Here is a 27,301-nt window from a genome sequence, read left to right on the forward strand (position 1 = left end):
TAGGCCATTTATTATATCTCTATTTCACATGTGTAGTTAGTTGAATTTAAGTAGCTTCGTATATTGTAGAAACGGCCCTAGATTCCCTGAAGCCTTTAATATGGTTAATATTGTTAGAATTGAAAATTGGTATTTAGTACTTATTGAGGATACTGTTGGATTTGTATGCTGAATTGACATTTATATAGCCTTTCACATGATAGAATGTTAGAATTTATGTTGGTAAGTAGGACTCTTTGCCCTCTTATGGTTAAGTGGGTGTCTTACTTGACTTGTGTGGTGAGTCTTGTGTGGTGTGGGCTAAAGTATTCAAGCTGGGACTAGGTCCTAGGTGAGTATTTCGGCCTTCATCATAGATAGGTCTTTATAGTCTTTGACGAGTATATGTTCACTGCTTGATAGCCTTTGTGTTCCTGACTAGTGGATTTATATCCAAGTTGGGGCATGACCTCGTTACTTATTTTGATAGTAAGTGGTCAACTTAAGTACTAGCCAACCCTTTGGTGGACTCCTTAGGGTACTCACTTTGTTTTAGAAAAATTGTGGGTCTTGGGTGCGGTGGTGTGTATCCGCATGTCTAGGTCTCCTGTGATTTTAAGCTAGGGTTGTGTTGTCTCTTGGCCATGTTTTATTAATATTAACATTTGAGCCAAGATACCGGTTCGATTACCTTCCCTACCTCGTGGTATAGACTCGAGTTACAAAGTGACTATTGACCGTGCTAAGAACTTATGCCTGTCTTTGATATATTGCCCTTTCTTGTTTGATGATTCTATGAATCATAGAAGGTGAGATGCAAGCCGGCTATGGTTGATAGAGTTTGGATTACTATTTGTTATATGATTCACATGATAGTTTAATTTGGTCAGTTTAGGGGTCATAGGTTAGATTACATGATAATTACATTGTTTATCATATTGTTTACATGTTACATTACATGTTACATTAATTTTGACGATTCGTGGCTGGGAGGACTCGAAGTTACTCCCCACTGAATTGTGGCTTTCGTGTTTGTATAAAATGCGATTGACAGGTTGTTGATGCTTTGTTGGGGTCACAGACGAGCTAGTGAGCATAAGGAACCTTGGACCTAGTTTTGGCTATTCTATTACTAAACCTTTTACCTTTTGGTCTTGTATATAATTTGAAGGGACATATGTCTCCCTTTTCTATTTTTGGTTTGTATCATTCTATTTTCTTATTTAGCTATGGCATGTAAAGTAGTTCGTTAGCATTGCAGGTTTTGGCACCCGCCTCTTGGGAATGTTGGGAATGTTGTGATTGGTTTAGAAAAGTTTTTGAAATTACAGGTTTTTGGCTAGTTGAACCAATTACAAACATATCCTACCAGTTTTTCTGTAGAATTTACGTAAGTAATTAAGGCTAGATTTAAGGGTGTTAAACTCGTGGTAACTCATGCCCAGCTAATCCCTCGCGAATCCAAATCATACATGCTCAATAACTGCTCACCATCCCCGATTGGATCACCACAATTTTTAAAACAATTAAACGGGGTCAGTTACTGATTACACAATATAAGACAATACAACAACAATTCACAAACACAATTCACCAACACCGTCACATCACCAATCACCTGGCTAGCCTGAAGGTCTAGCCCTGCCAGATTACCAGTCGCAACCAGTAATCCACTCCGCCAGTGGGGGACCGCAACCGTTCCCACCTAAGCCCCGCTCATCTATACCGAGCGAAAATCCATGTTCCTTAATGTGCACATCCCTTCCTGTGGCGGGTTCCACAAGGGGCAAATCAAGGGCATGAAGCCACTCTCACAAGTGACTCCACTTAGCCGAAGGCGCACCTCGCGAACCACAGACAAACAACAACAATCAACCACAATATCAACAATACCAATTCAATTACAATATATACAATTGCCATTAACCAACAACCAACAACTATCTCATGATCATGTAAACAATAACTCAGTAGGAAACCCTACCTGGAAATGCAATCACCACAATCGACACAACAGCAGATCAGAAACGCTCCTCTACGAAATCACCTCCTATCAACATACAATCATACAATCACCAACTAATACTAATTATACTCCCATAAACCCCCAAATTACCCAATTAGGGTTTAACCAAAATTAACGAAACAACATAAAAACTGTACTAGGATCTTACCCACAATACGACGGTCTCAATGGTGTAAAGAACTCTGGAATCCGACGACTCAAGCCCTTGGATTTGATAGCAATGCGAGGAAGGAATGCTACATAACTTTTGTTTTCTCTTTGTAAAACTTAGAATGAAGTAAAAAAGTAAAAAAGAACTGGTAAAAATCATTTATATACCAATCTCGCGTTGCTATCAAAACCCAATCAAAAACTCGTAAAACCCGACGCACTCGATCGAATAAGTGAGGTACTCGATCAAGTGGCCCCTACTCGATCGGGTTGCCCCTACTCGATCGAGTGCCCGTTAGACAGAACACTACTGTCCAGAAAGCAAAACTGACTTACTCGACAGAGTAAGCCTTACTCGATAGAGTACCCAATAGCTTATAAAACCGTAATATTACGAAAAGATCCGATCCGAAGTACCTCTTGTGATTTAGTTGTGAAAGTCTGTATCATCAGACAATGATAAGGTAGAGAATGTGTAGGAGCGGAGCAAATTAAGTTTAGGGATGTTTGTTTGAATGAGAATATGTTACTCGATTTTTATATATCTGTATCCGATCAAATTTGATGCCAAGTATATGTTGTAGTCTGTCGTATGATATTTTATTAATGAAATGATCTATTTGCTAAAAAACACAACATATTGTTTGTTGGCTAGTACAATATATGGGGGAAGGAGAATTCGACCAATAACCTAATGCAACGATATCGTCTTAAACCATTAAACGAAAACAATTTTAATTTTGGTATACAAATATAGTATATTGACATAATACATATATAGTATTGACATAATAGTACAATACCGACGTATCATTTTTCAATCTGGGAGCCACAAGTTCACATGGTAGTTCATGTGATCGGACGTACTTTTGTTTAAGAATTTATGTTAATTGTTGGATATCCTTAATTGTTTGGGCAATTACCATTTTGTTACATTTCCCTAAATTTGGGATGCTTTTCTTAAGATCCATTCATATAATTGTAAGTGCAACATTAGGCTTTTGCATGTGCTTGTTTACCTGTCGTGGATATCATAGGCTCGCGTCATTTCACATAAGAGCGAATTTTCTATTTCATTTTATATCATCTCCTATTTTACTACTTATTTGTTGGCATATTATCAGTAATTTGATCGATAGTCATATAAATTAATATCACTTCTATTGTTTGAGGGATGATGTGTCACAAAGAGAAAATAGCGAAACTTGAGATAAAACACAAAAAATGGGGCTACGAGTAATTGAGTATGCTTTCATCTCAGATTGACATTATATAATTCAGAAGCGGTACGAGTGTAGGATCGGTAGTGCTCGCTATAAGAGCGGAATTTGTCCATGATTAAATTTGTGTAGTTCAAGTTTTTGTGTGTGACTATAATTAGTAGTGAAAGAAGGATGTTTGTGTCAAATTTGTGACCACAATAAATGATTATTAACTTAAAATTGTTTGTTGAAAAAGATATTTGACTGAGACGCATTTGTTAGATAGCAGTATTTAGGGGTCGTTTGGTTCAACATGTCGGAATGGAATGGAGTTTGATAGTAGGGTGGTATGAGGTTCTAAATCCATGTGAAATCTCCTTAAACCGCCATTGATGGAGCTTGATGAACACGAAAGAGAAAGGTTCAGGAAGAAGAAAGAGTAAATAGAAGAGATATTTTTGATTAACTTAGAAGAGTTAGTTACAGTATTGGCTTATATACAAAGCTAAGTCAAGTTAGTTAGAGTTAACTAACTACACACTTATTGACTAGCTAACTATGATTAGGTTAACTAATTACATGACTAACTAATCTAATTCACAATCCATACTTACCTAATTTTGTTTGGTTCACTACAAGTTATAGAAGGGGGGAATGGAGTTTGAATCCAAGGAGGGATGGTGGTATGAGATTCCAAGGGGATGAGATGAAGTTAAAATCCATTGGGTATCTCTAACTCTATTCCAAATCACCCCAACAAAACAATGGAATGGATCAAATCCATTCCATTCCAATATACCACCCAACCAAACACTTTAGACTCTCAGTTAAGATATTCCTACTTCCTTTCCGTTTTTTTTTCTTTTAGTACACTAGTTGTTGCGCGCGATACCCCAAGATATAAAAATCGATTTAGGTTTTTTTTTCTCCTTTTTAGATTTTATTTATTAGTAAGTGAACTATCTTTGTAGCAGTAACTCATGTGAATGTGAATCTATTAGTGCCGCTAGCAATTTTTTTTTAGTTTTGAAGTTCCATAATCTCCCCTATTCGTAGTATTTTGTAAGAGACAATAAAATTAATATGTTACTCCGTACTTGAATTTGATGCTAATTAGAGCAAACCCGGTTATCGACCTTTGACGTAGCCATGAGATAATTGGCCTTAGGACTAAAGCACAGACTGCGACCGAATCTGTTTTGAAATCATACATTGAAGTAACTATAGGCCATGCGAAATGAAGTATGCGTACACGTATCAATTCAAGAATAAATTGCAACTCAACGGTCGACAGAAGTAAATATGCATAAAAGAAGTCATAGATTTTGACATGAAAAATAGATAAAATAACATTGATCATCTGTTCATTTCATTTCCAAACGTTTGTTCGATATCTGTAAGAAGTATTTTAATAAGACGTACGAAAAATAATTCAAAAGTCGGAGTAATAGCTACATGACATGAAGTATAATTTCAATATTGCGTAGTTCATACATGTGCATGCATTGACGCATTGACGCATTGCCTAGCCATTTTTGCATCTTTAAATCCTTCCTTTGCTTCGAGGTCCCAATCCTAAAAGTGCAAATTCTCCTCAGTACATTCTATGTAAACAATTGGTCTCCTTTGTGACGGGTTACCATTTGTGCCGGATATTTTGTGAGATAAAATGGTAACAAAATGGGTTAGTGGAGAAAGGGGACCACATGAATAGTGTTGCAGAGAGAGAAAAAGTGGGTACTTTGTGAGGTAAAATGGTAACCGTCACTCAAGAGTGACGGATATGTGCCGTCACAAACAAGAATTTGTGCTATGTAAAAGGCAGAGATTTAAATCCAAGTCAATATATAGTTGCATTTCGCTAGGTCATCTCTACGACCATTAAGTAGGTTCCCTTTCCAAAAGGCATATGGCTCCCCATCTGATCTTGTTATTTGCATCCTTGAGCTCTTCTGTTACAGAATCCCAAGGCCTTATATATGTCTCGGTCCTGTAAAACACAATTCATACCGCCTTGAACATCACATTCTCCTTCGGAAACTATTCTTCTACGCCTATAAAACTTGTATCGAATTTCATCAAAAGAATTTAACAACTCCAGAAGGTCCACTCAGGAAAGACAATATCAAACGACGCATCATCCCCACAATAATGAAAAACAGGTGGTGGAATCGGAGCAATGCTACCGATAATTACTTTGTAATCTTTTTATCTACAACATAGCCCCAGCCACATCTTATTAACATAATGACATCGAGCCCTTAGTATTTAAAGAGCTTTGCGAAGAGACTTTCTATCGCTTCAATTATTCTTCCTCGCCTCAGCCACGCGAAGGATTGAGAATCCACAAACAAATTATTCATTCAGAACTACAGTCACATATAAAACGGTGGCCCTTAACATGGCAATTCAGATCAGTTTGGAGACTCCCTCCTTCCAATTTCCCCTCTCACTCCATCAATCTGAGCGAAATCAATAACAACCTCTCTTTACTCCCCTCAATCAGTTGTTAGTTTCGATTTATCGATTAAATTGTTTGTCGATAGTTTGATTGACATGTTTGGGGCGGGAGGGCTAATTTGGGAAGTTCGCTAAATTTGGCGACGATTCGAAGTTATTTGTCGACGTAAATAACAATTGGGATTAATATTTCAGATCAGATTCCAACAACAAGGCCTTGATTGTAAGCCACTTGGTTGTTTTCTTAACCAACAATATATTGTCAACCCACCAAAATCAGTTTCCAAAGAAGAACAATCTACCAAAAGGACTTAAATCTTGTTGTAAGCCGATTCTACCCAAGACTTGCTAAAGAAATCCAGCTAGGAAGGGCGTACCTTTGGACACTATCATATTATTTAAAACCGCTAAGGTGTTCCACAAATTACTCATGTCATTGTTGTTTACTAATGGAATGAATCTATCAAACTGGAAGTAACCATACGAAATTAACATAAATCAAGCTTCGAGACAAATAAACCAGCTTAAGTTGAATCAAAAATCTCATTCAAAACACACCTGAACAATATAGTCGCCACATAAAATCGTTTGCTAGAAAGCGAATTTTTCCATCTCATCAAATAAATACGGAATTCTATGACAATGACAATCGGTAGAACTTAAAAACAAATAAATATTGTTTGTGTATTGTTTGTGTTTTTCAAAACCTTAAATTTGGAATGCGCCCTTAAATTTGGAATGCGTGCTCTCTCTCTCTCTCTTACTTTAATTTTTAATATCTTATGCCAAAGACGCCCTTAAATTTGGAATGCGTGGTAGCTGGCTTGGTCTGGTTATTGAAGTGTATACCTAATCTCTCTTTAATCAATATGACATCCTTTTTTTTCTCCAGCTCACTCGTTTTCCATAAAGCTCCCCCTTGTAGCTTCTTTCTCTTTTCCTCCATACCCCTCCCTCTCCCTCTCCCTCTCCCTCTCCCTCTCCCTCATCCTTCAACATGTCATGCCCTCTCCCTTTCCTCTGAGTCCAACTGGTGGTTATACACTGGTTCAACACTGAGCTCCCCCCACACCCTCTCATTCCTCTCATTCCTCTCACTCTCCTTCTCCATACTTCTTATCCCTTCTTTAATCAAATGTCATCCTCTCTTTCGTTATCTAACATGTCGTCTGTCAACCACTGAGCTCCCCCCTGTGGCTCTTATCCCTTCCCCTCTCCCCCCTTTCTCTTCTCCTTCAACAATATGGCATGTCCCCTTATAGCTAACCTAGTCTATATTTTCTCAAACCAAATTCCTCCTTATAGCTCCCCCTTGTGGGTCCCCTCTCTTTCACTGTATCCATTGTGCAACCAAAATTTTAGTTGTACAGTACTCCTCACGAGTATAGATTATCCAATTTAATGAAATTACTACTTATTAGAGTACTACTCAAGATGTTAACAATAACGGAGTTCTATTTAATAACTGGTCTTATCCTCATTAGTCTTCTGGATTAGGTGGCTTAGCAGAAAAGACAGACCAAGTATTTTGTTTTCCGAGGATACTTAATGGTTCACCGATAGGAATGCCATTTTTCCATGGAGTTCTTCAGAAGGATCCTTCTGTCCAAGAACTCCGCTTTCATCTGCGCAACTCGAAAACATGTAGTCCTGAACATAAAAACTGAACATAAAAACTGGTGTATTGGTTATGCCTATAAACTCCAATGCTTTATTTAGTGTCTTCTTCTCTTTGCTTGAAAATCTCAGTAAATTCGTTCCGAGTATCTTTCTCATATCTGCTGGGTACTCTCCAAACATTATTGGGTCTAAAAACCTCCAATTGGATTTTGTTTCATTTTTTTCATCGTGCAGATTGGTTCCTTGTTAATGTTTCCAAGATTTATGAAAGAACGGTGATCAAAATCTCAAGCTAACCATTTCATGAAAAAGGACTGAGTTATTTCGGCTGCAAGCACATTAACGGTCGAGTTGCTGATATGCTCAAACCATAGACAGTGCAACACAATCCCAACAAGACCTCCTTATTTTTCCTGATTGTTAGTCAAATGTTAGGGTCCATATTATTAAAGTTCATGTTAATTTCCTAACCATATTCGTGTATAAAACATGAATAGTGTGACAGCAAAATAAAAAATGGGGACAATTTGTATGAGCTGGAGGTAGGATAAAACAGAAGAGCTCAGTTCGAGGGTATTCTAGCAGGACGCTCGCGAGTAAATTCAATGAAGCGGTAACCAGAAAGAATTTCATTAGTAGTAAAATTATCAATAAAGCTTAGGTGTCGATAAGAAGTCTCACATCTACATCAGATTTGCAAGGAGACTGGCTGCGGGGATCAGCAGAACGCTCACGAAAACCCATCTTCGGGATTGGAGGCCGCTCCTCACGGCCACATCTAGCAGGACTTCCATTTCTTGGAGATCTCCTAGGTGAAGGACTTCTCCTTGGACTGGGCCTGGATCTAGGCGAAGCACTGCCATTAAAAAATAGCAAAGTTTCTATTAACTCTAGATGAGAAAAAGAAAACACAGCTAGAATTTTAAGACAGTGAAAAAACAAACATACCTTCCACGAGAACAACTTCGACTACAGCTCTGCTTTTTATCGGCATACCTTCCTTTGCCATGACCTTTGCGGTAGGATGGGTCTTTACTGTAGCTCCTACTTCTACAACAGTAATCTCTGTCCCTCTCTCTCATGACACATGTCTCTAACTCTCTATCATTCATACATACACACCTCTGCTCCTACTACGGCTTCTCCTTCTACTGCCTTTAACTCTATAGGAATCCCGGTACCTAACAATATTCAAAATGCATACAGAGAGAGAATAAATTTTCTAGGCAAGAAGTTAAAAACAATCACATGGGCGATATGCTAAGCCAATGACAACCTAGGACGAGGACTCCTTGATCTTCCTTTTGCAACTGGCTAAAGTATAGAACTGATACATGGCCAAAAAAATGGCACCAATCACAAACCTTCTTGAGAAGTATAACCATTGCGTACACCACAGGTCTGGTAATCTGCACAGTGCAAGAACCTAGCTTGGGAGTACTTAGATAACAAAGCAGTCCAAGATAAAATATTTCGTTCAGGCATTTTATCAAACCCTTTGCGTGCACTACCCACGTGACCAATTTTCACACAGAATATGATCATTTTGGTATTTAAAGTCAGGTCTGAGGGCAGCCCATTAAATGACGTTGAACAAATAGATAATGTTAACCCACCATTTTTTTTACTTGTTGCAACAATAATACTAAAGATTTCAAGCGGCCAGATGTTTGATTACCCAAAAGTTCATTTCTTTTGGTATTTAAAAGTAATTTGGTGTGATCAGGTTGTTGATTGTAATTGGAAAGGTGGGCTCTAGTCGCAATGCTTATAATCATCAAAAAGACAACCAATACAGGCTCTAGTGTGAGAAAATAACATACCAAATTAAAATCAAAATCAGATATAACAATAAACCCATAAGTCTTGCCAAGCTCCATCAAAAAGCCAGAAAAACAACAATGAACTGAAACAAAAAGCCAGTATCACCTGAAAAGTCTTGCCAAGCTCCATCTCATCAGCGATTAGACACCGGCCACCCCTTTGCAGCCCCAATTTTAGTCTCTCAAGCTGAAACCGTAGAAATGTTTTATAAAGAACTCACAAAATAAAATTCAAAATTAAACCTTTCAAGGGCGTTTTATAATGACGATGTGACCATTAAAGCGGTTAATACCGACTTGTATTAGAGTGATAGTGAGAAGACAGGAAGAAAGCAATTATCAAACAAAAGACAACAAATATTACGGCTCACAAAACATGAAAGACAACAAATATTACGGATAATACCAGTTGAAGGCAGAGCGGTCTGCTAGGTTTATCGATGGCGATTTTGTGGAACGAGGAAAGAAGGAAAAAGAGAGAGAAAAAGGTAGGAGAGAGTTAGATCGAAAGAGGAAAGTGACGAGGTGACTTGCGCGTGAGTTTCGGAATAGAAAGGTAAAAAGCAAAAGGGGAACTAATCAAAACGATACAAAAGGATGCGTTTGGCACTGTTCAAATGAACAGTGCTATGCCTTCGTGACTTTTATGTTAAGGTGTAAAGATATGTAAGTGTAGATTTAACAGAGTAGGCCTTACTTAATCCAAGATCAGAGCAGACTACCGGCCTTTTTGACCTACTTTTTACCCGTGATATAGGATTTTTAATCAATCTAATATGTTAATTAATTATTTTTTCCTTTATTAAATATTTGTCTCTTTTACATTTACACTATTACACACATTAGCGCTATATGATTTTTTGTAAAATAATCATTTTAAAGAGAAAAACAAACCAAAAAGTCATTATTTTATTCCAATTTTGTTCTAATTACTAACGCATCCCCCTACTACTAAGGGCTTGCCTGGATTGCATGGAATAATTAGGGGATAAATTTTTTAGGGTGTTGATTTTCGCAGTACATATTTTACTCATTACAGTACACTTTTGACCATAATACCCTTCTCATTTCCCCAAACAAAATGTACTACATTGAAAGGAAAAAAAGAAAAAAAATCAACGCACACAACACCACCAGGCCACCACCATCACCTCCACCGACCAACATATCCCCTACCATTACCAGCCGCCACCCACACAGGCCACAAACGTCACTAAACTCCTTCCCGCCGTGACCTCCACACACAGCCGCCGCTCTGACTCCTCCTCACCCCTGACCCACCGCGACCTTGACTCATCCCCACCCCTGACCCGCGCGACTCAAGTCTCTTACCCAGCGTGACCCCCATCCCCTACCTCAGCCTCCTACCATCAGCCCCGCTTCTTCACCCGTCCCCCATTGTCGCCGCCACCACCAACCACTACTACCAAACCCTTAATCAAAACCCCCCAAAATTTGATTGTAAAACACAAAAATATTAAAATTATTGAAATAAAATCATAAATTTGTTCTCTAGTTTGCAATTAACAAATTAAACACCTTTTTACATTCAAATTTTCATCTACTATTGAAGAAATTGATTGAATTGAGTTTGAATGGATAGGAATTGAAAATGAGAGGTTTGGTGTTGTTTTTTGGTAGAAGGGTATGAAATGGAAATTTCGGTGTAAAATGTACTGAAATAAGTAAAATTCGTACTGCGAAAAATAAATTGCGAATTTTTATTAGGTGATAATTACTGGGAAAGTTAATTACTTGGGTAATAAGTTCCCATTAAACTACTCGTATTATCTTTTCTTTAAAGCATGATTTTTTCATTAAATTCTAAATTATAATTATATCCCCCTACTACTAAGAAAATAAAATTTCTCAAAAGTTTTCCTCCAAACTCCATATACTTATATAAGGAAAGATATAAGATTTTCCCATTAAACTACTCGTGTTATCTTTTCTTTAAAGCATGATTTTTTCATTAAATTCTAAATTATAATTATATCCCCCTACTACTAAGAGAATAAAAATTCTCAAAAGTTTTCCTCCAAACTCCATCTACTTATATAAGGAAAGATATTAGATTTTCCCATTAAACTACTCGTATTATCTTTTCTTTAAAGCATGATTTTTCCGTTAAATTCTATTTATAATTATAATGTTTAAATCAAAATAAAATAAAATGGGTATAAAATTATAAAATAAAAAATTGCTATTTTTTCTTAGAAAATGGACTTGATGCATACTACACAGTATAAAACAATGAAATAAATTAATATTATTAGTTTCGTGAAAAAAATTCATTAAGATAATTTTAGAAAAATTATAAAATGAAATCATTAACTTTGTGATAAAAAATAAGATTCCATGACATACCCAATTTTTTTATTAGTTTTACAGTTTAATTTTTTTTCTCATAGGTGCTATGAAAATATTAAGGTATAAATTTGGAATGGATAAGTGTAATAAACTAAAACATAAAAACTTTATAAATATCGTATTTATTGTGCGGGATGTATACTAGTTGAAAAATAAGTCTCATACTAATTTAGCAATAGGTCTTGGTATAGACGGGTGGGGCGTATTGACGGGTAAAGACCTCTAATAAAATGGGTAGGGGGACAAGGTGGGGCACCCTCATGTGCTTCCCACTTTATGACAAATGGGTATTTTGTGAGGAGAAATGGTATCCGTCTATACGTATAGACGGATAGTGTCCGTCTGAGAATTTGTGCTAATTTAGTAAGATCTTTCTCACAGTCTCACGAAATAAGCGAGAAAAAAAGGAATCAGCAACCAGACGGCGTCGTTTCATCCATAAAACGTAATTCTCTGTTCAATTAAAATCAAACCAATTTCAAAAATTATCTCAAAATTCTGATCACCTGAAAAAATCCAGGAGGTAACATTTTCTTTCCAAAATTCTTCCTCCATTCCATTAAATTATCTACGTATGCTTTATATACGTATATCAATGCTCGTTTTCCTTTGTTCGTATCTTTAGTTTTAATTTTAATTTAATTTATCACTACATTAACTATATTTATTGCATTTTCTTGATTTATTTTTGTTGTACATTGTTTCTAGTAATCATTTTTCTTGTACTATGATTTAATTCTTTGATGAGTTGTTATTTACTTGTAAAATTATTTTTTTATCGTAGTGGCATAACCAGGATTTGTAGTTACGGAGTTATGGCTTTAGGGGATAGAAATTTCCGAGGGCGAGCTACTAATGTTATAAGGTACTAAAAATAGAAAATTTCCGGGGCGAACTAGTAATGTTATAAGGTAAAATAGAAAAAGATCGAAGCGTGTCGCTGTTTAGAGGACGATCGTCCCTGCTGGCCCCCTAAGTTTGCTTTAGTTCTACGAAACCCTAGTTTTCTTGGTTATATAGTTCTTGTTTGTTTTGTACTATGAAAATGAAGTTGAATTGGTTTTTACAGTGTTTGTTGAGGAAATGTGATTTTGTGAGGCGTAATTTGATCGTGATTAGTGTTCCGGAGTAATGTGGTTTAGTTTGACAGTACTACGAACTACGGAGTATTATCTTGATTGATCGCGATAATTGGGGAATTACTGTTAGGATAAGATTTTTGAGGTATTAAACTGAAAAATGACCAGTGCTGAGTAGTAGAAGTGTGATCAGTTTGAGGTCTTGAACGCGTTTGGCAGACTGGGAGGCGTTTTATGAGTAGAGTTATCGTATTGTGGGGTGGCTTATGTGAATTTGTCGATAAGATATGTGTTAATAACTATAATAAATTTGGAAAGTCTTAGTTGGTGGTATACTCGTATGTTTGACAAGTTTCGATAACTTTGATTTGTAAAGTCACAGGATTGTTAGATTTTAAGGTAATCTCCTAGATTGGTAGAGGTGTGTTGTGTATGTAGTTTGTTTCGGAGGTGTTAGATGGTTAAAAACTTAAAATCATATCTGTGTCGGGGTTAGGGGGTTTGGTAGTTTGTAGTTGTTATTTTTAGTTCGTTTCTTGGTGTTCAGTGCTTAACTTTGGGCAACTTGTTTGGTTCACCAGATAAAGATAGGGAACTTGTATACATTGTAAGGAGAACCAGATGAATACGACGTTCATGAAAGGAGTTGCCAACTTTGGAACTCCGAGTCCAGGCAGACAGAAGTTTAGAATCAGTTGTTCTGAATGTATAGAAGAGGGCCTGGAGAAAGCAAAAGAAGCTGTTTCGGAGAAAGTTGCTAGTCTTGTGGATATAATTTCATGGTTTGAAATAGTGACGATAATAGTGTCAATGCTACTTATGTTGCTTATAGTTTATCAGTTTCATAAACAAATATCCTTCTCTAGGAAAGCACCCATTTTAAAGCTGGATAAAAATTCTAAAAATAAGGTCAGGCATTTTATCCTTCTGAAATTGGAATTATCATTATTTTGAATGCGTATATATTTATTTTGATGAAATAAGTTAGTTTTCAGGTGTACTTCAAAGATGTTGCAGGCTGTGATGAGGCAAAGGAAGAAATCATGGAATTTGTTCACTTTCTCAAGAACCCGAAGAAGTATGAAGTATTGGGTGCCAAGATTCCTAAAGGTGCTCTCTTGGTTGGTCCTCCGGGAACAGGAAAGACACTCCTAGCTAAAGCGACAGCCAGTGAATCTGATGTGCCCTTTTTGAGCTTATCCGGGTCTGATTTTGACGAATTATACATAGGTACTGGGACAGCCAGGGTAAGGGACCTATTCAGAGAAGCACGGAAATGTGCACCTAGCATTATCTTTATTGATGAGATTGATGCTGTGGGTCGAAAAAGATCAGGTGGAATTCATACAAGAGGAAGTGGGGAATCCGACAAAACTCTTAATAAGCTCCTTGCTGAAATGGATGGGTTCGGGACAACATCGGGGGTCGTGGTCATGGCTGGAACCAACAGGCTTGATGTTCTGGACAAAGCTTTGTTGAGGCCCGGTCGATTTGACCGTGTGATCACTGTTGACATGCCTGATGTTAAAGGCCGTGAAGAGATTTTTAAGATTTTTTTGAAAAAGATCAAGCTTGAACTAAAGCCATCAGACTACTCTATGAGGCTTGCAACCTTGACTCCTGGACTTGCCGGAGCTGACATAGCAAACATTTGTAATGAAGGTGCATTGATTGCTGCCAGAAAGGACGCAGATATGGTCAGCATGGAACATCTCGAAGCTGCTATTAATAGAGTTATTGCTGGACTTGAGAAGAAAAGCCGGGTAATTGTGTGATTCATTCTCTTTCACAGCATCATATTAGTGGCTGTTGGTTTAACTTTAAAAGAAATTCCCGCAAATTACTCGTAGGTTGAATGCTTTGCTTGACAGCTGTTTTGTAAACTGTTAGAAGTGCTTAGCAGTTTTAGTTTACTATGAGCGGGAGGAAGTTCCTCACCTACTCCCCATATTGCCCGTAGTAAGTGGAATTCCACGGAAAAATTGCTTGCCACATTGTTAGTTAACGAGACAAAATTGGAAAATTTCGAGTCATGACTTAATGAGATTACAGTGAAATTGAAATTCTTGCTCCTCCATTATCTTTGAACAAGACAATAACTAATAGTAGTAATAGACATGTTGTGGCTTACCCGAGACAACAATCCCGTAAATGGTTCAGACATTTTGGCTCTCAACTACATTGAAAATTCCATCATGATTTGTGCTGCCGAAGGTTACTAGTTTTTATTTATTGTGCAGGTTATAAGCAAGGAAGAGAGGAGAATTACCGCTTACCATGAATCCGGTCATGCTGTAGCAGGATGGTTCCTGGAACACACAGACCCTCTCATGAAAGTCACTATTATTCCGCATGGTACTTCTGCTCTAGGTTTCGCATCTTATCTACCAAAGGAACACGTTTTGATGACCAAGAAACAGCTATTTGACAGGACTTGCATGACCCTTGGTGGCCGAGCAGCAGAACAGGTAAGATTAATGTATTTCTGAAAATTATCCAAGGGTTTTATATTTATTTTTCTTTGTAGTTTCGGGGTTTCTGCTCTTTTGATTTATGATCTGAGATTGAGTTTCATGGTTTACAGGTGATGTTGGGGGAAATATCAACAGGAGCTCAAGATGACCTGGAGAAAGTGACGAAAATGACGTATGCTCAAGTTGCAGTATATGGGTTCAGTGAGAAAGTAGGTCTGCTTTCTTTTCCACCAAAGGAAGATGGCTATCAGATGATAAAGCCTTACAGCAACAAGACTGGTGAAATTATTGACGAAGAGGTTAGGGAGTGGGTGGATAAGGCATATCAGTCGACAATTCAACTAATCGAGGAACATAAAGATCAGGTGGGTCAGGTAGCAGAGCTATTACTTGAAAAAGAAACCCTTCATCGAGAGGACTTGGTTAGAGTTCTCGGCGAAAGACCATTTCAGCAAGCTTAGGGCAGAAATTATACCAGATCGGAGTCGTCATCAGAGATTGGAAGTACAAACATTAAGAAGAAACTGAATTCAAAGTGAATAGTAAATACCGGCATGTATTTCGGCATTAACAGTGGAAATAGGTGTTGCATTGAATCTTTCAGCCATGTTTCCTTGGTTGATTCTTATGGTAGCGATTCATTAATCTCTGATCCGTAGCTATCAGAGTTTTCTAAAAACAGCAGGATGCAAGGTTTACTGTACAAACATGAATTTGAGCTGATTACTATAATTGAGTTAGTTTTGTGACGATAATAGTTTTCTTATATATAGTACTCCGTATCATTTTAAGAGTTACTAGCTTTTTAAGATTATTTGAAGTTCGGCTGCTCTCCTTTCCACCAAAGGAAGATGGCTATCAGATAACTAAGCCATATTGCAGTATACCAGTGAAATTATCGACCAAGAGGGGAAGTCATGGGTCGACAAGGCGTACTGGTGGACCGTTAAAATTGATCGAGGAAACAATGATCAAGTGGCGCAAATAGCAGGGCTGCTGCCTGAAAAATAAGTGCTTTACCGCGATGACTTGGTTGGAGGCCTAATTGTTGTAGCACAAATTCCGAGCATTATCATTACAGCTTGATACTTTCTTAACTGTGTCTCTAATCTCAGTCGCGTTCGGATTTATTACAAGTTGAATAGTTGATACTTTCTTGAACCGTATTACTACCATGCTTGTTTTGTTTTTCTGGTGCATAACCCAGACATTTTTTTTCAGGTGCGTGCAATACTCGAGTATATTTTGTTTTGAAACACTTCTGAAATACTCCTACCACAGCACCTGAATGAAGTGCTCCATAAGAATCCTACTCATTTGCCAATATATGTTTGTCATTTATCATGTTTGTCCAAGTAAACTATATACAGTTCTCGACAACAAATGGAACTACCGTGATTTCTCAGTCATCTGCAATAAAAAAAAATCTGCTTTCAAATCAGCAAGATGTAACCAAAAAGTATAAGGTTGAGAATTCAGGTGGCCAAGGTCAATACTGAAATACTAATGATCCTCCGTTTAGCTCGGCTGCTTAATTACTTGAGTGTATACTTCTTCCCAGTGAATGCTTGGAACTTGGGTTCTTCAGCTTTCGCAGGAACCGCCTCGCTTTTCACCGTCTCAGTGACCTACATCAAATATTAAACACACTTAAATTACCTTGCTTGCAAGTGTCTGGTACTCAGACACCTAGACATGCGTATGACATTTTGACATTTCGTTCTCAACCAAAAACAATACTCTGTATACTTTTACACTTGTCAGATTCTTCCAAACAAATCTCGGGAAGTAAGTAGCATAACAGGTAGATGCAAATAATTTGGTAAAAAAGGGAAAAATGGAGGGCATATAACATGGAGGCATACTTTTGGTTTGCTGCTTGAAGCAAGTTCTGCATTTGATCCAAAGACGAGCTTCCCAGGAAGCCTTCTAGTAGAAGTCGTGCTTGATGGTGTTTCCTTCTCCTTAGACGGAGTAGAAGCTGAAGTCGATGGCTTTTCAGTTTCACTTGACTCGGGTTTCTCAGCAGTTTCCTCGATTACTTTTGAAGTTTTTCCATCCAAGCGTCTGCCTGATCCAGTAAATGCGCTAAATTTGGGGACTTTTTCAGTAGGCTCTTCTTCAGCTACAAGAATTGAGATTTATCAACTGTGTTAGGCATGAAAAACTTACGTTGACTGTGCATTTTTGTTAGCAAGAATTAACGACAACCACCTTCTGTTTTCCGCTTCTTTGTTGGTGTAGGGCGTGACGGCCTCTCTGGTTCTTTGTAGTCAAGGGGAGGTGCAAAATCAACCTCACAATCAGTCTCTATAATACTGACAGCGGAGGAGGGTTTCGTCTCCACAACATCGATAAAAAATCTTTTGTTGTTGTAAGCAACCATGATGGTGTCCCCAGTGGTCAAGCATGAGAAGTTCCTCAGAGATGTCTCCAAGCTGCAGAAAAACACAACATTGAAAAAACAGCAACTCTTGTCAGCGAGACGCCGAGACACGTACAAATCCTTATGTACTCATCATTTAATTATAGTAGTGTCAATGGGTTGGTCATACATGTCAAACAGTTGAAATTTAAAATACTGAATAAACAGTTGAAATTCAACAGTGAGCAGTTCATTTCCGATTAATGAAAATACAGACAGTAAGCAGCTTACACGGCTTTTGGATTGGAAATATCAAGAAAGTCCTTGGTGTGAGGTTGGAGCTTCACAAATGTGCCCTTTGACAGGCTAGCATTCTTAACCTGCACAATGTCTCCCTCCTGGAGAAGCAAGTTTTCCATCATCTACAAAATACAAGGAGGCAATCAGAGCTCGCAATCAGAGTAGCATTAAAATAAATAAACAGAAAATCAGCTCCTAATGTTCGTTTTCCTCTGCCATTTACGTTACTCTAGCTCTTTAAATTACGTTGCATACCCATGTCCGACACTCGGAAATGGGTATGACAGTCAGACACTCCATTTTAAGTGGAAAACACACGTTTTTTTTTTCTTTCATAAAATAGCCGAAACATGACTGTGTTGAATACTTCTAACCAAGTCTGAATAATGTAGCTGCCAAGTCAACCACAAAAAGAAAAAATACCCAGTATGGCAGGTAAATTAGGCCTTCATCAGCAACAAACTCCAGGACCCCACAATGAGTGACACGACTCACAGAGAGATTGCTCAGCTCAAACAGCATTGGATACTCGATGTGCAAAAAGGCTAAAGAAGACTAGAAAAAGTTGAATGAAGTAGCAGAAGAGATGGATATATTCAAGGTATGTGTTAATAGAAAATTGCTTACCAAGCCGGTCCAGAGCTGATGGAGGCATTATGACTGCATAAGAGAAGTCGCCAAGCTTGAGAAATAGCGTTGTATAATAAAGGAAATTATCTACTTCTTTTCCCAAAAACTTGTATGAGACGATCTTAAATGTAAGAGTGAGACTAGCACATTAACCAGGAACAGCTGAGATCTATAGTTGGGTTGGTTTCATACATAAGTCCGTCTCATACAAGACTCATTACTTCGTTTTACTTTCCATCAGAGGGGTTTTGTGGTTCATGCCGATTACACAAAATTTAAAACTCATAGAACAAATTAAACTCATCAAATAACGAAAATGTTTCAAGGTACGAATGCTTTAAAGTAAAGTACTTACTCTTGTCACCCTTCTCCAAATGTGGCTGCACAACAGAAAAGGAACTTGAATCAAAATCTAAAGCATAACATTGCAAAACATACCTACGAGTAACACATATACAAATATGAAGAAGAAACTAATGTGGTGCAGAAGTACGAGGCTAAGAAGTCATATTTATCATTACCTAGTCAAGAAACGCTTATATGAACCTTTACTTCCAATTTCTGGTAATTAAAGTCATTTCTTTTATACAACTATTAATTGTTAAGAAAGTAGAGGCCAACCGACCAAGGAACCAACTCAGCTAACATAAATAATCTAGCCATACAAATAGCTCTATTGTAGATATGTATTCAGGGTAAGTATTAGGACCAAAGTTAATCAATAAATTGCTTCAATTGGTGCAATTTTCGTCAAGAAGAGAAGCAGATAAACCTTTTCAATGAAAGATGAGGGATAGCATCGATAACTTTGGACAAATGGCGAAACATTTGGAGCATAATCATCATCATAAGACTGCAATCACCCAAATAAAACCAATATCAGCAGTAAGACCTTAAATTGCAGCAAAATTATGGTATGATCTCTTAATAATCCATCAATCAATTAAAACACTGAAAACAATTGCATTTCCAAGATTTTCTCATCAATTCAAACAAACTCAATCACATCAAATGCAACAAAAGAAAGAAATGAACTTTAATACAATACTTCCTCCGTTCAGTCGAATTCACTACATTTTGCAAATTCCCGCAACAATTTAGGCAAATGAAGTTAATTAGACAATCATATGCAACAAAATAAATAAAGAAATCAACTTTAATACACTACTCCCTCCATTCGATCCAATTCACTACATTTGTCAAATTCCCGCGACATATTTAGTCAAATGTAGTGAATTAGACTATCATATGCAACAAAAGAAATTAAGAACGAAATAAACTTTAGTACAATACTCCTTCCATTCGGTCCAATTCACTGCAATTTTCAAATTCCCGAGACATATTTAGTCAAATGTAGTGAATTAGACTATCATATGCAACAAAAGAAATTAAAAACGAAATGAACTTTAATACAATACTCCTTCCATTCGATCCAATTCACTACATTTCTCAAATTCCCACAACATATTTAGTCAATGTAGTGAATTAGACTATCATATGCAACAAAAGAAATGAAGACCGAAATAAACTTTAGTACAATACTCCTTCCATTCGGTCCAATTCACTACATTTGTCAAATTCCCGCGACATATTTAGTCAAATGTAGTGAATTAGAGTATCATATGCAAGAAAAGAAATTAAGAACGAAATAAACCTTAATACAATACTCCTTCCATTCGGTCCCAATTCACAACAATTTTCAGAGTCCCGCGACATATTTAGTCAAATATAGTGAATTAGACCGAACAAATGGAGTACAATTCATGAATTAAACATCAAATTCAGTAGCAACTAGCAACTCTCAAAATTCTATATTTCTACTCAACTAATCTATCCAATCAAAATCAAATCCCTAAATCTCTAAATCCCAAAAACATAAAATATAAAATCATCACACCAACAACAATAATCAAAATGAATCATAATTAATGTAAATTTCTCATACCATGTTTGATTGGAATATTGGATTGATCAAAATTAGCACCCAATTCAAATACCTGTAATAATCACAAAACAATCAAACAAATTATAACCAGAGTTAAAACAATCTCATTAACATCATAAACAATGTAAAATTGGAACTTATAGTTCATCAGAAATGATTAGCAACAATTTTATTCAGTTTAAATACTACTTTAAAGATAAAGATTAAGATTATGATGAAAGTACCAATATAATTTAATGTTATATCTTTAAATTGATCAATATTAATACTTACTAATCTGTTATATATTGGAGATTGGAGACGGTGATGAGAAGGAGTTGAACAATTGAGTGTGAAGATCGATTTATACAGTTTGTGTATGGAGTATGACTACTTGTATTGTATACGTTTTCTCTTCAGAATAAAAGGTCCAAGAAAGGTACTAGATTCTATTTGGTGATATGAGGCCCATTAATTTTACGGGCGGACCCGTAAGTAGATCAGTTGGGTCGGGTTTGGGACAGGTCATCGGGTTGGGTTGATCAGGTTTACAATAATACGGTTCGGATCATGTCGACTCATTTTTGGATTGGTTGATGTCAAGATATTTGAGGATAATGCAATAATAAATATTTGGGATCAGGTCAATTTGGGTTCGAGACCTCAATTCTAGTGCCCGTCGGGTTATTCGGCCCGGGACATTCAGGTCAAATCAAATTTGCTAGGTAAATCCATAAGAGTGGAGCTAGTGATTAACCTTTTGGTGAGGTTTTCAAGCGTCTCAGATTCAAGCACCTTCAAGATCAAATATAATATTTACGAGCCTGAACCCGAGCTTGAGCTTTATGTGCGTAGTATTTTTTTCGAGTTTTATTTTAATTATAACGTAATTTTTTTAAAAAAAATTCAGATGAGTATACTATCTTTTTGTTAGCTTATAATAATACTTATTATGTTATTTTATTTTACAAACTAATATTTTAATGGGATTTTCTACGCGGCATCCCTCAATTTTTAAAAACATTAGTGATACCCTTAGATAAATGACCTTCATGTACGATTTATGCACGCAGTCTTTTGCTACAGGATGAAGGTCAAATATTGCAACTACAGCATGAGAACAAGGCACACTAGTAACATTACACTTCCTGAATCCCGAATGTGCATGTCCTCTCAACCAAATTGACCTTCACCTCATCAATTCCATCATTCACCTAATAGAGGGTTCTATTAAAAGGTACAACAGTACAATAAGCTGCTTTTCTTTCTCTTGCTCTAAAAGATTCTTAAATTTTAGGACAAATCACTCCTCCCCAATCCTATTTCCTTCTTTTTGGTTACCACTCTTACCGGTCTTTGCATCAATATGGTTCTGATATCTTCAAGCACGTAGATCAAATGCTTGCTTGTTGCATTTTTTATGTAAGCATTGAAGATCTCTCTTAGTACGGAGTTAAATATTATTAGAAGACCTCGTTATGTAAATGATCTATTGAACTTTTACGTTAGTAATTGGTCGCTCTTATTACGGTTTCGTAAATCACAAGTTATGTCATTATGTACAATAATCGATAAGACAGTCTTATACAAAAATCGTTGTGACGAAAATGATTGGAACTTATGGGCCGACTTTGTGGGCCGTAAGTCGGACCAGTTGCAACATTAGATCTCACGGGTATGGCTTTGGGCCGTAGCCCGTAAATGCATAACAGACTAACAGAGGATCAAGAAATCAAAAAGGGGTTAATTACTAAATTTCCATTAACTAAACAGATTTTTCTTCGGCTAAATCTTTTGAAAATTCGACTAACTCATAAACCCTAAAAAAAGGGGGAGAATTTATTGGGATAAAGATTGCTTCTTTGTACTAAATTCCTCAAAGAAATAATGGGAAAAACGGAGATGTCCAGCGTTTTGAAGAATTTGAAGGTAATTATTTGCTCAAAATTATTTATTTTAAATTTATAATAATATTGGTTAAATTAAGCTTCTTAACTTGAGATTTGAACTGGGTATTGCTTTATTTTTAGTATTTGTGTGTTTAATTGATTATTTATGTGTTTATGTTAGCTAATTTAGCTTTATGATGATGATATTTGAGCTGGTATTATTTAATTTATGTGGGAATTTTTTGTTTTAGTGATTTTAGCTTAAGGTAAGACTGCGTACATCCGAACCCCCTTACCCTGCAATTTGCGGGAGCCATTGAGGCACTGGGGTAATGTTGTTGTAGTGATTTTAGCTCAAGTGTAAGGCTGCCTACATAGGAACTCCCTTAACCTGCAATTTTCGGGAGCCATTGAGGTACCGGGATAATCTTGTTGCTGAAGCGATTTTAGCTGAAGTGTCAAGTTTTGTAACTAGAGAAATCTTACAAAGTTTTGTTCTTTTTTGGATTTGGTGTGGGAATTATTGAAAATTTGCTGGTAAAAGTTTATGCAAAGAGCGGCACAAAAGGAAGAGAAACCTAAGAAGGAAGAGGAAGAACCGAAGCCAAATGGGAATTTTGTTCCCCCTAGTAATGTTAATAGAAAATGGTATTACCTTTGATTTCTGTTACCAACTCTACTTTTGTAATGTTTGAGCAATTTGTTTTGTTTAGATTTATACATTGTTTGGGTGGAAGGATTTGGGGAGGAAGGATGGTTGCGATTTCCGTTGTTTTGAATTTGTAAATTGGGCTGAAGGGAACTGGTGGGGAGGGAAACGAAGGGATCTATTTTTGCTGCTACGAGTCAAATGGAAATGCTTCAAAAATACTATACAAGCAATGCATTAGTGTCCTTTCGAGTATTTTCTTTTGTTGTCAACTTGTCACCACATCTAAAAGATATGGTAGTTTTGTGATCGCCATCGTTTCATTTCTGAGGTTACTGTCTTCGTACTAAGTCACTCTGAGATGTGAGTGTTGGGCACACAGTCATCCTTTTCCGCTAACAACAAAAGTGTTGTTTCTAGTTGATCTATAGCTTAATGCGAAATATTTAGCTCCTACTTGATGAGAAAAGAAGCACAAATATTAAGAAGTATTTTGTTCTAGTCCACTATGTTTGTAAGGCAAAAGAATACTTCTCTGAAAAAAAAAATGAAAGGCACTTGAAAATATTAATCTCTCGATGATTTTTTTGTGCTTCTGTTATTGATGTTTCATTCTTTTATATGATTCTTTATGTCGATAAAGTACAGTTGTTTCCAGCAAGGGTTTGTGTCTTGATTGTTCATTGGCATGTCCATTTTACTTGAATCAGCACGGAAGATAGTGTCTGCTTATCCCTCCTTTTCTCAGAACATATTGTAATTCACTCCATGTCATCCTTAAACTGAAACATTGAGATCCCCAATATACATGTGCAGTATGGTCATAATGGAAGGAGATCCTCAACCTGGCACTGTTCGAGGTCGTATGTCATTTCAGCAATTCAATCCCTTAATTGATGTGAGTATTCCTGTTGAATTCTGTCGACCTTCCGTTCTTTTTTTTTTTGGCTCCATTGGCACTCATTTTTAAGCTTGTCTTTATAGAAATTGAGAGAGGAAGATGCTGCAAATGGTCATGAAGCATCAACTTCGTCTGCCTTTCAGTCTGGAAGGAGCAACGAGAGGTACGTGAAATAAGACTTATGTTTTTGTGATCATAGAGTGGTCATTTTAGTTAGGAATGGATGCAGAAATTAAAACTTTTGCTTCTGATGTCTTTTATAAAATTTAAAGCTATTTCGTACAAAGATAAGTAGATTATAAGAGTAGATTATATATTTTTATTGTTTAGGATAGAAATTGGACAAAACATACAAAAAAGATTTGTTTTCGCATGCCGGAGGATCCAGTGTCCCATATACGTAGATCCGCAAATGACCGTATGCCCGTAAGGGCATTGCCTACTCATATACTCGTCTGAGTTAAGGAATTTGCCAATGTGGTATTCAGATATTTGAGTTGACGACTTGATATGCCTGAATTGATAGGGAAAAACGGCCATCAAATCTGGAGATAGACGACAATAATCTTAATGGGGAACTTAAAAGGAAGCAGCCAAAGGCGCTGTCCCAGAAAAGCCATCCGAAGAAACTACAAAAGAATGGCCAAGGTAATAAGCAACCTTCTCCCAACGATGACTGTAGTTCTCATAAGCAACCAAAGCGCGACAAGTTAGACTTTAATGTTTTAGTGCCACAAAAATCGCACAACAAGAAGAAAGGACGCTAGTGTGCCTATGTTCTAGTTTTTGCTTGTAACATTATGTCACATTTTCATCTTAGGCTCTAGCTAAAGTTTAAGATTCTTCCCTTTTGTTTCCATTAATCCTCTCCTTTCCATCGTTGCAAACAAAATTGAAAGGGATATTCTCTCGTGTACCCCTGAACTTTTTCATTTTCTATGATATACCCCTCTTTTCATGCAAAAAAACTTTGACCGTCAATAACTCTTGGCTACAAGTTCAGAATACGATAATTTTTTTTCCACATTGACCGTCTTTAAGAGGTCTTCAGTTTGAGAAAAAAATTCACCGACGTCTCAACTCGTAGTCGGGAATTAAGGTCGGTCAAAGTTTATTCGTTAAAAAATGTTTGACCAACCATAACTACCGGCTACGAGTTCAAAATGCGGTGAATTTTTTTTTCAAATTCAAGGCCTTGACGAGATAATTTGTTTGAAAAAAAAAATTACCATTTTTGGAACTCGTAACAGAGAATTATTGTCGGTCAAAGTTTTTTGGTGAAAAACGAGGGGTACACCTTAGAAAACAAGAAAGTTCAGGGGTACACGAGAGAATATCCCAAATTGAAATTTTGATTTGGATACATATTAAGATTATAAACTGTAGTTTCTCTGAAAACTCCATCTATGATATGTTTCCAAAGTATTACCTCCCAAATTTTGTCGTAGTTCATTTATGGTTAAATATTATAGGCTTACTAGTGAAGTCTGATGGTCATAATCATGCCAGTATTAAGTACTTGTAGACAACTTCTTTTCGACTGTACGTCTGTACAAGTAGGCAACTTGTTTTCTACTGCCATTAACAACAGCTGGTTTGGGGCAAATATGCTCTCTTAAGGAAAAACCAAAAACAAAATGGAATATGTCCATAGTTAATGGGATTTTATTTGTGGGCGGCTGTTATTGCATCTTTGAAGGGTACTCATAGTTTCAGGGGTGAAGCGGAGAGCATTTGTTTGGGAATTGGAACAGGATGAATGTCCTTCGGCATATTATTTATTGTGTGGCTTAGTTCTTTGGGAAGGCTACGGACTCTTGATACGCTTGTACGTTTTGGTGTGTATCATGATGTCGTCTTTGTGGACTCGTTGATGAGATTTAGGGGCATGTTTTACTGTTCATTTAGCAATAGTATTGCCTTTTATTGAATTTTGGTTATTGGTGAGTATTCCCTCAGCTGGTACTTTCGACTGGTGCTGTGGTGCATCAAAGGAAGGGGCAAAGGCATTACTCTATAAGAAAATTGTCGGTGCTTGTACTGGTGGATTCATGAATTATATCCGGCGGACACGAATCAATGTGAAATGGAGGTATTTGTTCCAAGGAGATCATGCTTTGTGATAGATCTAGTTAGGCATGAGATGAAGGCCATAAGATCTAAATGGAGTTTGCTATAGTAGAGATTTCTAGTGGCTTCGGAGTTCGGTCTACTGGTTTTATATGAGAATCTGAGATGTAACAGCTACTTTGCCCTCTGTAGCTGTTTTATAGAGATTGATGTATTTATTAGTAATAATTTAGAATTTGTTTTCATATTAGTAATAGGAGTGGAGGGATGAAAGGGATTTCCGGGATCTTCGAGGTTGAAAGGCGATCTGTCGATCCGATTTTGGTGAGCCCAAACAATTTGGCTTAAGCTACATTACTGTAAGCCCATGAAGATTTTCAGCTAAGTGCATTTAGAACGGATTCTGTTCAAGTAAGGTCGTGGTCATGAAGGTGGATATCTTGTATCTAGACCTAGCAAATAGGTTATTCGGGTCATTTTCGAGCGAGTAATAATTATCAGGTCATTTTTCGGAACGGGTCGTTCGAGTCATTTCGGGTCGGGTTTTTGCCTTAAACTCAATTATATACTTTTGATTAACATACATCCCAGATATATTGAACAAACATATGAAATTGGCGGAGTATCCCTTTCAAAGTTAAATCCATATTCTAGAATGTGAAGGACCAAGGTGTATCATAAGCAAATAATATTGAGTGTGGATCGTTAATCAAGGTAATGAAGTGCGTCACTGTTGACGCTAACAATTAAACGAATCGTCAACGGTCGTTGCCTTATGATATACTCCGTATGATTTGATAGGATTAATTAACTAATTAAGGTTTGAATTTTCAATTAACTCTTTCTTCAACTTTTATATGATGGCAACCTTAATTGACCAAGTTTTATTGACTCCAATCGTCTAGCTCCCATCCTTTATTTTGAGTAAACTTCGTACTTGAAAGAGCAACTACGTTAAGATTATGGAGATTAGGAACATTGCATTTAGACAAGTAGGTGATCAGTTAAAACAATGACGATTCTCAGAATCTTGTAAAGTAGTACGTCTCAACATTAAATAAATATTTGCATCACTAATCACTAATTAATTCATTTATTTTCTTACATAATTTAAGCATATATGGACCACCATGCATGTGCACCTACAAATTTTAAGGTGACTAAAACATAAACATTATCATTTCCAATCTGAGTATGTTCCATGAAATTTCTTCTACTATTTCCCCTACACAATTTTTTCTGGTTTAAAACGGATATATCCGTCTCAAATAATTCAACCGATCAAATAAATAAACGAGACAAAAAAGCAAAATGCTTAAAGAATGACGATTTTTTGTGCCATCTACCAGATACTCTATATGATAAATATTTGACTCGTTTTATACTTTAG

At 36.8% G+C, this 27,301-nt stretch overlaps 3 protein-coding genes across 3 annotated transcripts; 2 read left to right on the plus strand and 1 right to left on the minus strand.

Moving 5' to 3' along the window:
- Nucleotides 1-12,046: 12,046 nt before the first annotated feature.
- LOC141622934 (ATP-dependent zinc metalloprotease FTSH 8, mitochondrial-like) lies at nucleotides 12,047-15,938 on the plus strand. The gene is made up of 5 exons (XM_074438965.1): nucleotides 12,047-12,153; nucleotides 13,291-13,618; nucleotides 13,705-14,472; nucleotides 14,950-15,177; nucleotides 15,294-15,938. Exons 2-5 carry the CDS (start codon nucleotides 13,331-13,333, stop codon nucleotides 15,642-15,644), a joined length of 1,635 nt encoding a protein of 544 aa, XP_074295066.1. The 5' UTR covers nucleotides 12,047-12,153; nucleotides 13,291-13,330; the 3' UTR covers nucleotides 15,645-15,938.
- Nucleotides 15,939-16,499: 561 nt separating this feature from the next.
- LOC141622935 (uncharacterized) lies at nucleotides 16,500-20,818 on the minus strand. Its single transcript, XM_074438966.1, has 10 exons — nucleotides 20,697-20,818; nucleotides 20,424-20,475; nucleotides 19,251-19,331; nucleotides 18,834-18,858; nucleotides 18,476-18,508; nucleotides 18,272-18,393; nucleotides 17,840-17,970; nucleotides 17,398-17,621; nucleotides 17,049-17,308; nucleotides 16,500-16,811 (listed from the first exon to the last, which is right to left on the minus strand). The coding sequence occupies exons 2-10, from the start codon at nucleotides 20,424-20,426 to the stop codon at nucleotides 16,719-16,721; spliced, it is 972 nt and encodes a 323-aa protein (XP_074295067.1). The 5' UTR covers nucleotides 20,427-20,475; nucleotides 20,697-20,818; the 3' UTR covers nucleotides 16,500-16,718.
- Nucleotides 20,819-22,169: 1,351 nt separating this feature from the next.
- On the plus strand, nucleotides 22,170-26,322 carry LOC141622937 (uncharacterized). The gene is made up of 6 exons (XM_074438967.1): nucleotides 22,170-22,331; nucleotides 22,836-22,939; nucleotides 23,757-23,838; nucleotides 23,925-24,004; nucleotides 24,368-24,489; nucleotides 25,801-26,322. The coding sequence occupies exons 1-6, from the start codon at nucleotides 22,290-22,292 to the stop codon at nucleotides 25,962-25,964; spliced, it is 594 nt and encodes a 197-aa protein (XP_074295068.1). The 5' UTR covers nucleotides 22,170-22,289; the 3' UTR covers nucleotides 25,965-26,322.
- The last annotated feature ends 979 nt before the right edge of the window (nucleotides 26,323-27,301 follow it).

This window comes from Silene latifolia, chromosome X (assembly GCF_048544455.1).
Source record: "Silene latifolia isolate original U9 population chromosome X, ASM4854445v1, whole genome shotgun sequence".
In the NCBI taxonomy this organism is placed as follows: Eukaryota; Viridiplantae; Streptophyta; class Magnoliopsida; order Caryophyllales; family Caryophyllaceae; genus Silene; species Silene latifolia.

Coding starts and splice junctions, on each gene's coding strand:
- LOC141622934 (XM_074438965.1), top strand. CDS start 13,331: ATGAATACGACGTTCATGAAAGGAGTTGCCAACTTTGGAACTCCGAGT. Junction 13,619..13,704: donor ATAAAAATTCTAAAAATAAG/GTCAGGCATTTT, acceptor GTTAGTTTTCAG/GTGTACTTCAAAGATGTTGC. Junction 15,178..15,293: donor GTGGCCGAGCAGCAGAACAG/GTAAGATTAATG, acceptor CATGGTTTACAG/GTGATGTTGGGGGAAATATC.
- LOC141622935 (XM_074438966.1), bottom strand. Junction 18,509..18,833: donor TTTGGAGAAGGGTGACAAGA/GTAAGTACTTTA, acceptor TCTCTTATGCAG/TCATAATGCCTCCATCAGCT. Junction 17,971..18,271: donor TAATTTACCTGCCATACTGG/GTATTTTTTCTT, acceptor TGTATTTTGTAG/ATGATGGAAAACTTGCTTCT.
- LOC141622937 (XM_074438967.1), top strand. CDS start 22,290: ATGGGAAAAACGGAGATGTCCAGCGTTTTGAAGAATTTGAAG. Junction 23,839..23,924: donor AATTCAATCCCTTAATTGAT/GTGAGTATTCCT, acceptor TTGTCTTTATAG/AAATTGAGAGAGGAAGATGC. Junction 24,005..24,367: donor TCTGGAAGGAGCAACGAGAG/GTACGTGAAATA, acceptor CTGAATTGATAG/GGAAAAACGGCCATCAAATC.